This window comes from Apteryx mantelli, chromosome 1 (genome assembly GCF_036417845.1).
Source record: "Apteryx mantelli isolate bAptMan1 chromosome 1, bAptMan1.hap1, whole genome shotgun sequence".
In the NCBI taxonomy this organism is placed as follows: Eukaryota; Metazoa; Chordata; class Aves; order Apterygiformes; family Apterygidae; genus Apteryx; species Apteryx mantelli.
The window spans coordinates 58706490-58717939 of NC_089978.1; the positions used below are offsets into that span (position 1 = coordinate 58706490).

The 11450-nt window shown below is 44.7% G+C and overlaps 1 protein-coding gene across 1 annotated transcript in view; it reads right to left on the minus strand.

Annotated features, from left to right (window-relative positions):
- ABCC4 (ATP binding cassette subfamily C member 4 (PEL blood group)) overlaps positions 1–10290 on the minus strand; it is a 152095-nt gene extending 141805 nt beyond the window's left edge. Inside the window, exon 1 of the mRNA XM_067293393.1 lies at positions 10217–10290. Coding sequence (XP_067149494.1) covers positions 10217–10290 — 74 coding nt within the window. The remainder of the gene's footprint in view (positions 1–10216) is intronic.
- Between the last annotated feature and the right edge of the window lie 1160 nt (positions 10291–11450).

Consider the following 11450-nt stretch of genomic DNA (forward strand, 5'->3'; position numbering starts at 1 on the left):
TCAGGCTCTTTTCTTGACTGAAAGCTTAGTAAATAAAAAAAGCGTGCTGTAAGAGGACTGTTAAAGCAGCAGGAAACATAAGGCAATGGCCTAGATAAAGAACATCCCTGCAACCTCAATAGCCAGATTGAGCCATAAAGGGAGACTTTCCACTACAGCAGCATGTCTGTTTTGTCAAAACTGGGATCAGCTAACACTGATCCCTTTAAGGATTTAAAAAAAAAAAAAAAAACCTACAGAAAAGTAGATTTCATCATGAATACAGAAACTGCCCAAGCTGTATTATGGTTTAATAAAAAAAAGCTTTTAAAAAAAAAAGGCTAAGATGACATAGAGAAACAGGGAATATATAGAGACAAATGCAAACTACTCCTCTCATCCCATGGATGGGTGTAAAACGCACCCGCTACTAATCTACAGTCTGAAGAAAAAGAGATGAGGAGCAGAGCAATGGAAAAGGCTCATAGCTCAGCCCCATATTTCTACCTTTCCTTCTGAAAAAGTTGTTCAACTTAAAAAAAATAAACAAACAATAAAGGACCCCTCAGTGACTATCATTTCTTCCCCTCGGTACCTCTCTGTTTGATAAGTATTTTGAATAGCTATTTGGTTCTTAGGCATCAGGCAAGCAGTACCTCATTCTAGTCACTCTTCTGAAACGCAATGTTCATGTGATGCCTTTTAAAGGGCATAGTCCAAATTTTTGCTAGCATAAACTGTATATAAAAATGGGAACATTAGAAAGAATCCTGAGCACCTTCTGTTCTGCTGGGAATGGCTCTATTCTCCTATCAAGGCAATTAGCTGATCAAAGACATCACCCTGGAAAGAAGCCAAGAATTAGTTCCTGTTACTGCCAGAATACTGATGTCGCTAGGACTCAAGATTAAAAAAAAAAAAAAAAAAGTCACTTGGTGACCTGGTGCAAACCCAAGAGATAGCCAACTGCAAAACAGCAGATCATTGCTCTGACCCTAAAAGCCTTTCCTCTTCTACAGCCGTACCTTGGGCACAGATTTAAAAAAAAAAAAAAAAAGTGATTCATTTCTGAACCAACAGATATTTAAAGACCACAATACAAACATTCATTTCCTGCATTTTCCTACTCTTGGGCCCTGACATTACACTCTTTGTGACATTATAACCCAGTTGACCAGCTGTAGTTTTACTCAGTTGTTCAGGAAAGTGCAAGTTTTACCAGCTGTAATTAGAGAAACTACACCAGTATTTTGGAAAGACTCCATGGGGCTTGCAGAAAAAGATAAAAAACACAGAGCTGTCTTATCCACAAAAAAAGAAGTGGGACCTGAGGGATGGTTGACTTTTTCACTGAGGCAACATGGAAGAGAACCAGTCCCTGCTATCCTAAAGACACAGTCATTTTGAAACCAAAACAGCCACGCCACTGTATTTGATGCATAAAATTAAATTTCTTAAATGAGGAAGCTTTTGAATTAGGTTTGTTAGCATTCCAAAAGAATTTCCTTTTAGCCAGGGAAGAAATACATTACCAATAGGTAAGCCGAACTAGTAGCAGTGTCCAGCTCAACTGGTTCATGAGCCTAGGGATGGGAATCACTCTACCTTTGGATTAATATAATGTCCTGCTTGTAAATAGTCAAAAAAGTAATATTTCTACACTGCAGAGCAGGCCTGCAGAGTTTTCCAGAAATCCACGCATTGCAAGTTTTTCATGACCTGAGAAAGTCTGTCACAAAATATCAGCCAAGAAGCATCTCTAGTTACATTAGAGACTGGATATGAATAAAAGATATGCCACAATCACAAAGAAGTCTCCCTGAAAGGGTGTTACCATCAGGGCCCCAAGCCGCACTGGGCCTTACTTGCCCTGAGGGGCCTCACCTGGGACCCCCCACCACCCCCTGCCCAGCGTCTCAGCAGCCCCATTTTGGCCCAGCCCTGGCACCCAGCGCCGGCGACACCATGGGGGTGCCTGTGCACCATGGAACTGTGCCTGGCAGCTGAGGGCATCGCCTGTACTGCGCTCACCCTCAGCTCCCGGCTCACCCCCGCGTCCTGCAGTGGCCCCGCTCATACTGCTCCTCAACAGCTGTTATCCCACAGTCAAAAACTAAAACATTATATTACCTTCTTCTATACAAGTGCAAAATTTTGCCCTCATCAGTTTCACAAAAAAGCCTTGCTTTATCATTGCCCGAGTTAGAAAAATCAGGCTAAATGGACTATTCTTCTGATTAAACTAAATAATTCATCTCTTTTTTTCCCCTCTCTATTTTTAATTATAGGCAGGAGTTTACCTTCTGGGTAAACTCACAGTATCCGGTAAAAGCCACATCCTGTATACTCTCATCAACTAATTCCTTAAGAAGGTGGTTTACAAACTGTATTTTCCCCATTCCTCCTAAGCCTATTTGTGAATTACATTACAAGCATCATCTGTTTATACTCAATGTCCAGTTATTTTTCAAAAGTTGCACAGGAGAGTCTTTGTTTACTCAAATTCTTCCATAACGCTAGGATTTCATCTTGAGCAGCTTGGAAGCACTACTTCAAATACTAAGCTGTGCAGTAACATGTATTTCCTTCTCTTTAATCACTTAAATCGGAGTTGTTTTTTGTAAAACAAATTGGATTTCCTCACAAGACCTTTTGATTATAAATTCATGTTGTTTATCCTCTATAGCTTACCTCAGGTGCCTATATGTTTTTTTGTACTGTTCATTACCCAACTTCATGACATGACTCAAAGTTAAAAACCATGAGAGTAAATCCAATAGTGTGCCATTTGCTTGCTTTTAGTGCAGAGGAGCACCATTGGGATGGGATGTACAGACAGATGAACACCCAGTCTTACAGTGTTATTATGCAAGAACTCACAAGTCTCACAGCAACAAACATTTTGTAATCATCACGTGACTATTTTTTTTACTATCACTATTCCGCATGCTCACCCATTCTCCTCAGCAAGCTGTCATTTCCCACTTCCCCTTACCAAAGCAGCTACACACAATTAATAAACAGAGTAAGTTCTCATATTTCTTCAGATGCTTTTCAGCTAGTGTTTTAGTCACACGTTCCCTCCACCGTTTACTGGCAGCTTAAAGAGTGGATTTTCTCATTGTGTACAATATAAAGAACAGTAAGAACAGAATGAAATTACTTCAAAGCCATGTAAACTCAGAAACGCCTTTCACGCCTTCGGTTACAATGCCAGACAGCAATAACCTTTGCTACTTAACTTCATCTTGTCTTCCTTGCTTTTGGTTTTTCACAGCAGGGTGTGAGCAGCTACAGTGCTGAACAGCCCTCTTCCTATGCTAACAGTAACTCAATCGGTATTGATTGCACTTAAAGCAGGCTGGTTCATGCTGTTCATCTACAGCATTAGCCAGGTATGAACTATCTGATTACTCAAACACCCTTCCCAATATTCCAGATGGCAAGCAGAAGTAAAAACAGGAGGCAAAAAAGAAAAAGGCTGCCATACAGTGGCTAATGCTTCCTGCAGAGCCTGGGAAAAGGGAGTGGAAAGTGGCATTGCTTTTAACTACATACTAGACTATTTCAGAGACTGTTATCAAAATACTGATTCCAGATCTGGTACCCACATGCCAAGAAAAAATATTCATCATACAGATGATTTGGTGCAAAGGTCTGAAGATAATGCTTTATAGCAAGAAATTTAAGTAGTATAAGCTATTTTTTGACCTAAAACCTAAACAGTTACATAGAGTGAATGGAAGGGAAGAGTTCTTCAATTTAGCAGAAGAGAACTGGTCATCCAAATTCCTAATCTCTAATTAACTTACTAGTCAAACAATTTAGCTGGAGTGGGCAAATTCTTCATCACTTGAAAAATATATCTAGAAAACTGTGCTAGAGCTCATATATAGGTTTAATGATAAAAAGCACAACAAAAAAAATAAAATCAAGAGATGAAGTTATGCAGAAAGGCTAGATGAGCATAATGGGCTCCGATTTCAATATCCAAAAGAAAATGCTAATACTGAAGCATAATGACAGCAATTTCAGTATTAACTTCCCTTTCTGCAAGTAATGGAAGTAGGAATATTTAAAACCACCTGCTGTGAGTTCACATTGGTATGACACATGTTTGGGTGACACGGGTACGCAGAATAGAAGATAATTAATCTTTTTGACCCTCCACTCCCAAACTCTAATTGTTTTCCCTCTACTCCACTCTTAAGCTCTCAAAGAAATTTTTAGAATTGGGTGAGGGGAGGGAGGAAATAGACTTTGGGAAAAAAACAGCACAACTTACCCTTGATTTTGAAGTTTTGCAGGGATTATTTCAGGAGGTTGCAACAAGGACAGTCTTTCTGGGAAATGACACAGTACACACTGGCTAGAGCATTTCAAAGACAAGTAATTTCAGTGTTTTGTTATATATAAACGGGTCATCTCATGGTGTATCTAATGCATCAGAGCTTTACGCTCATACAGATACTTCAAATGCCAACATTCTCACAGTTTATGCATACTTGCTATAATCAGTATAATCTATTTAGCACTCTGGGCCCACATATTTTTAACTTAACTAGCTCATAAATGCTGTTTTCAAGCAATATTTTCTCCTACATAATGTATCTATCTTGCAATAAAATAAGCAAAACTTACAAATGAATAAGGCTACAAAGATGATTAGGGGACTGGAGCATCTCTCTTATGAGGAAAGACTGAGAGAGCTGGGCCTGGTTAGCCTGGAGAAGAGAAGGCTCAGGAGGGGATCTTATTAATGTGTACAAGTATCTGAAGGGAGGGTGTCGAGAGGATGGAGCCAGACTCTTTTCAGTGGTGCCGAGCGACAGGACGCGAGGCAATGGGCACAAACTGAAACACAGACACTTCCATCTGAACATGAGGAAAAACTTCTTCACTGTGAGGGTGACAGAGCACTGGAACAGGTTGCCCAGAGAGGTTGTGGAGTCTCCTTCTCTGGAGATATTCAAAACGCGCCTGGACGCGATCCTGTGCAATGTGCTCTAGGTGACCCTGCTTGAGCAGGGGGGTTGGACTAAATGATCTCCAGAGGTCCCTTCCAACCTCAGTGATTCTGTGATTCTGTAGTAGTTAAAGAGACCAAATGATTAAAATTTGACTATGGGTTATTAAACATCTGATAAATTTAAAAAAAGGCATTATCTTTATAATAGGTTATATACATGTCCTCAGTCTTCTTTCCAATCAGAAGGAGGGGGAAAAAAAAAAAAGTAAGTCCGATTTCATTCTTTGGTTATTGAAAACGTACCTTCCATTTATATAAACTGAGGATGTTTACACTTTTTTTTAGAGTTTCATATAGTACCACAATAGTCCTGCTAAGGGTAGTCATCTTGTGACAATAAATCACTAAATGAACTAAAAATTAGCCATCTCAGAGATCTTCATAATGTGTTATCAGTTAGGAGTCAGCATCATCATTAATTTGGGACATTTTGGGTGGGAATTCACCAGGTATCAGGCAATTCACTACAAAGCCTGATACTGCTTGGTATTTTCATTCATGACCTGAAGTAAAGATAAAATCACCATAGATAAATTTATTTGCTGACACAATAAAGAACACTAATTGTATCTAATACTGCTACAGTTCAATTCCAACTGGAACATCCAAGAAAAGCAATTGTTTAACTTCTTTCCAAGCAAGGCAAGATATGCTTTACAAGGGAGCAAAGTCATTGGACCAAAGCACATACGACATTTAGGCCCACTCAAAAGCCCAACTAAATTAGCCAGTGGCCCTTCTAATTCTAAACTCTGGGATGTGAGAGGAGGACAAGTTATGAAAAGTACGTACTTATTTACACTGGTACAAGAGAGGTACATTGCATGACTATATTTGCTCAGACATAAACAGCTACACAATGTGCAGTCACTGAAAACCCTGGGACCTACATATTTCTGCTTATCGCGTTCTGTTCATTTAAATTCAAAGGTCAAGATTTTTTTAATCTTCTCCCTTTACATGCTAGGTCAGACTAGTGAAGAAGCCTTTTCATTTTGTCATTTTCCCTAATGCACTTCCTCGGTAGGCCAAGAGCAACACTGCCAGACACAGAAAGGTAATGATAAAACATTCATTGCTTCCTTGGAATCATAACTGTGCAGATGCCTTGAAGCAAGTTTTCAGTTCATGTTTTAATACCCTTACTGTAATGGCAATTGTTGCATATCAAGTGATGATATAAAAAGGCATACAGCTTTAGGGTGCTGACAATGCCCAATGTTCCAAAAAGCTGAAAACTTGTCATAGGCCCAGCAATTCTACGACAGACAAATATTTAAGTATTATTAATTTTATTTAATTATTAATTTCTTAAAAATAAATGCTAAATGAAATTTAGCAGGACTTTACTTTCTTTTACTTCTCTGAACAAGAAGACTGGATTCCCTATTCAGGGTGTTCCAGCTTGCCCTCCTTCTCATGTTATTAATGGGCCAAAAGTTAACTAGTCTTTCAAAAATGTAATTATAGCACTTCTTTTGTAACCTTCCACAGAAGTGAATTCCATGCCTGAAAAACAGGGTGCATAACGAAGCAGCAAGCATTGTATAGCAAGAACATCTTTGACAACTCAAGGGAGCAAATGCTATTAAGCAAATAAAAACACACCAGCTACTTAATGAACACACATGCTCAAAACCCAGAAAATATTTAGAAAAAGAAATACTCTTACTGTATACAACTATTAACTTAAGAATCCCCACTCCTCACAGCAGAGAAAAGATGTGAAAAGTGTTCTTCTCAATTCCAGACACACTTGCAAAGCTTTTCAAACCCAAACTTGCAGCAACAGAGCAGGTTTTTAAACATGAAAATCACTAAATTGAACCGTATCTTGCTAGGGGGGGATGACCTTAAAAACCAAGCAAATCCTCCAATCAATCCTTCAAAGCCCTCATTCTCATCAGCAAGCTGAGCCAAAAATAAGAAGCGAGGATGAGGTAAAGCAAAGCAGACAATTGGAAGTATATCCCAGTGCTCTAACTCTACCTGAACTACCAGCCAGAGCTTAGAGAAGTCTGGGAGCATGGGAACTAGCAACTATGAAGGTCAATAGATAGAGTAATATCCGAAATACCCAGAACAGCAATTGGTTCTTTGATAATCCTATGTTAATATAGATAATTCAGTGAGAGATATGGAAAACAAGAATATTTTGCAACTGCCCTCATCTTCATACTTCTGTCATAAATAGTTTTTATTTTTTTTTAACATCCAACTAACATTACACAAGGGATGCATTATAAAATAACAATATTCACACACAATCCAGATGCTCCTCTTTCCCATGAATGTATTAGAGCGTTTAATGTTTATCAAGCTCATACTTGTCAAAGTCACAACCCCAAAAGCAAGAAGACAAGCTCTGAACAACGGGAGAAGAATGTCTTCAGCCTACACACTCATTACCTGAGTTTTATAATTCAATGAAAACATGACTACTTTTCCCCTGTGAGTTTGATCCTGTTTCTGCAAGACAGAATAACTTTAGCTCTACTTCTACACCACTGGCAACAAAGAAGGTGGGGGAGGGGGGGAAGAGCCTTCTTACCACAGCTAGATTGGACTTTTGAAAAAAAATAAATAAATAGAAGAAGAAAAAGGACACCTGCCCAGCTGCCTGCAATGCTGTTAATAAGGACAGAAAGTAGGGCTAACAGTCAACAGCTAGGGTTTGGGCAGCGTAGCAGGCACACTGGAGCAACCACAGGTCAGTTGTTGCCACTACTCCCAGAACAGCCCTCCTCAAGCACTGGTTTTCCAATTCTCCAACTGAAAACACTTCTCACAGGATGTTCAGAGACAGCACTTCCAATGAAGCAGTGCCCAAGAAATGCTCACACAACTGTCAAAAGCTGGGTGCTTCGTAGAAGCAGTGAACGATTATTAAAGCTAGCTTTAATGTTAGCTTTATAGCTAGTGAAGCGTACTTTAATCCTTTCTTGATTTTATGTAATAAAGTATTAACTTGCATAAAGATGACAGCTCCTAGATCCTCGCTTTATGTCACTGCAGACATCACTTCAGCTGAATTTTTCACTGAGAAAATACTAAAGCTTTTTGACTAGCAAACAGCAAGAATATACTGGTATTTTTGATGATCACATGCAGCATAGGTAGAAGGGTAACATAATGTTGCTGAAGCCTGTGAGAGCCTGGCAAATAGTACACAGGACAATTTTTTTTTTTAATTCATTAAAATTTTTCACATTCTATTAAAAACTTTCTTCACAGCACAAGCCCTACAGTTGAGCCCTACTGTCTGAAGAGTAAGAAATGTAACAGACTGTAAAGCAAAATATCCCAGTCACTCTCCGAAATTTCAGCAGGCCTATCATCTCACAAACACAGGGCTCCCCTTCCTCTTGCCCTTCTCAGAATAAGAACCCACAAACATGTTTGGGGTAAAAGGAACTTTTGAAGTGCTTTCCTAAAACTTCAAAAATTTAAAACGGCTTTTGTTGGTGCTGTTGAACAATCCACCTGGAGAGCAGTAAGATGGATGATGGGAACAGTCAAAAAAAAAAGTCATGAACATTGCACACTTCCTTTTTCACCTCTAGCAGGATTGTTTTGAACCTAACTACTGGTAGCAGCACAAGATTGCTGCAAGAGACAGTGAATAGAGTAAAAGCAGCATTGCAATGCTATCTGGCCAACCCGTAGTTCATCTCATTCTGCTTGGACTTCCTAGCAAAGTTGTTTCTAACATGGGCACCCCAATGCTAAAAAAGAAATGACAAGTCAAACTGCTGAACACAGGGAGCTCAACACAAGCATACAACCTCTGTTTCTTGCACACAGTACCTCCAAGGACATTTCCTTGACTGAAAACGTGTTTAGCTAAAATTGACCTGGGCCTTTAAAATCCCTCTGCCTCCTATAAAGGATCCCTACACCTGCTCAGAGACGCTTTTAGGATCAAAGGCTTTTTCTGCTTGTGTTTCAGAGGCTTCCAAACACAGGGGCCTCATGCACCATGCCCCCTCTTCCTTCTTCCCCAGGTAATACAGGATGTGCGCCCGGAGTTCAGGCTACAACAGGTGAAGCAGGATAAGTGCTACCTTTGTAACTGTCCTCTTCCAAAGGGGTGCTGCTCAGAGAGACAAGCTTGATACTTCTCCTTTTCACCTTGCATGTCTTTTTTTTTCTTATCATATTTCAATGCAGCGAAACTGCAGGACCGTAATTGCTTTGAGTAACGATGTGCCTCTGCGCCAAAGGCAGCGCTAGTAGGAGAACAAGCGCCGACTCTGCACTGCCACAGTAGTTACCTGGTCTAGCACAGAAGTCACTGGTCTCCTAGCAGCTTGCGTGAGCGCTCCGTCCCCCACCTTCGCTCTGCGACACCCCACGCCCCCAGGGAGTCAAAGCAGGAGGCTGCCCTCACACCGGGAAACCCCTAAGCAGACTGCGCAGTTCAGAAACAGCCTCATCCAGGCGAAAAGAAAAAATTAAAAAAAAGAAAAAGAGAACCACCACCAGACTCGGCCAGGGAGACTGGCGAGCGCTCCCGCGACGGGCAGTACCTGCCGCCGATCCGCTATGCGAGCAGCAGAGCGGGGTCGCCGCCGGCAACGGGGCGCGCGGCGAGGAGGAAGCGCACGGGACCCGCACGCTGCCTGCCCGCCGCGGCGGCCAACACGTGCTCCAGCCGGGCTGCCGGCGCCCTCGGCCCGGGGAAGCGCTACCAGACCCCGGAGAGCGGCGGGGACGGGGGAGAAGCAGGACCCCGCCGGCACCCCGCACCTGCTACCGGCGGGGCTTCCCGGCGGCACCAGCTCTCACCTCGGGAGACCTCGCCCCGGCGCCGCCGCTCCCCCTCCGTCTCCGGAGCCACCTGCGGGCCAGGGACGCCCCGGGCCGGCGGCGCTGACCCGCGTTAAGTCGCCAGGCCCTCGCTGAGCCGCCTCTGCGGATTCACTGCCCGGAGGCGACGGGGGCAGTTCGGACCGCGCCGCTCCCCCCCCCCGGGGCGCCCAGACCCTCCCGGGGGGGAGCGCGAACCGGGAAGGAGGGAGGGGTGGCGGCGGCGGCCCCCCGCGCGGCCGCCGGGGCTCAGCATCCCCCCGCCGGCCCCGGAGCCGGGCGGGAAGCCGAGGGACGGAGAGGCGGCGGCGGTAAAGCCCCGGCACGGCGCCTTCCCCGCCGGCGGGCAGCCCCAGGGCCGCACCTCCCCCCCGCCTCCGCCCTCGCCCGGGCGCTCACCAGAAGAAGAGCCGGGAGCAGAGGTTGGCATCCTGCAGCGGGTTGGGCTTCTCCTCGCGGGGCACCGCTTCCATCCCGCCCGGCGGCGGCGGCGGCGGCGCAGCACCGGAGGCGACTCCTCGCCGCTTTGCCGCCGCCGCTCTGCCGCCGGCCGGCGCTGTTTCCGGGAGAGCCGGCACCCACCGCCTCCTCCCTCCTCCCGCCCGCCCGCCGGCCCGCCCGCCGCAGGACGCCTCCTGCCGGCCCGGCTCCCCCGCGACGCCCGCCCCTGTGCGGAGACAGGCGGAGGCGCGGCGTGGCGCGGCGGGCCGAGGCGGCAGCCTCCCCTCCGGCAGGGCCGGGGAGCAGCGCCGCCGCCCCTCCCCCCTCTCGGGCGACCGTTAGGTGCCTCCGCGCGGGCCGAGCCCTCGCGCCCCAGGGGAAACGGCCGCCGCCGGCGGGGAGGAGGGGGGCTCCGCTGCCCCCTCACCGGCTTCTCGCCTGTGTGTGCCTGAAGGGAGTCACTTTTTTTGCCCTCGTAGTGCTCGAATAAAAGGTTTTAAAGCCTGCGAGTTTTTTTTTTTTTTTTCTGTTTATTGACCTAAGGAAGTCTCCCTGTTTTGTCACCGGCTGCAGCCGGGTGATGTTACCTCCCCAAAATCGCTTTCGCCGTGCTGTGTGTGAGTTACTGCCTCCTTACCGTGCTGTTGCTGGTTAAAAGCGTTACTGTCTTCTCAGCGAGGCACCAGCAGGCCTTACTGGACGGAGAAGCAAGCCACCAGTGAGGAGCAATTGCAGCCTAACGGGCCTGACCAGCCAGAAACACTTGTTTCCACCTCTCCTTCCTAAACATTGCAGTGACTTTTATTAAAAAAAAAAAAAAAAAAAGCACACTTGTGATTGCCTTTCCAGCCTGGGGATGAGACCCCAAGGAAGGGTCTGTATTCAGAATTGCAAGCAAAAGGGCGCTAGGGGAGCGTGAGAGCAGCTACATGCTGGTCCGAGTCCGCAAACCAGTGCTATCTGCAGCTCAAGTTTAATGATGTTGAGGAGAGTTTGGTGGTACAAAAAGTACCCCAGAAATAAACCAGAATGCACATACACACAAAAGTAGTTATTTAATTCCAAGAGAAGGTGCATCACAGAGATCCTTGAAGCAGTTTTCAGAAGCTCAGTGCGATGGTTGTCAGGGTGAATGATCACCATACTCCTCTCCACAGTTGTTTCTGTGGCCTGCCACAGGGGATGTGACTGC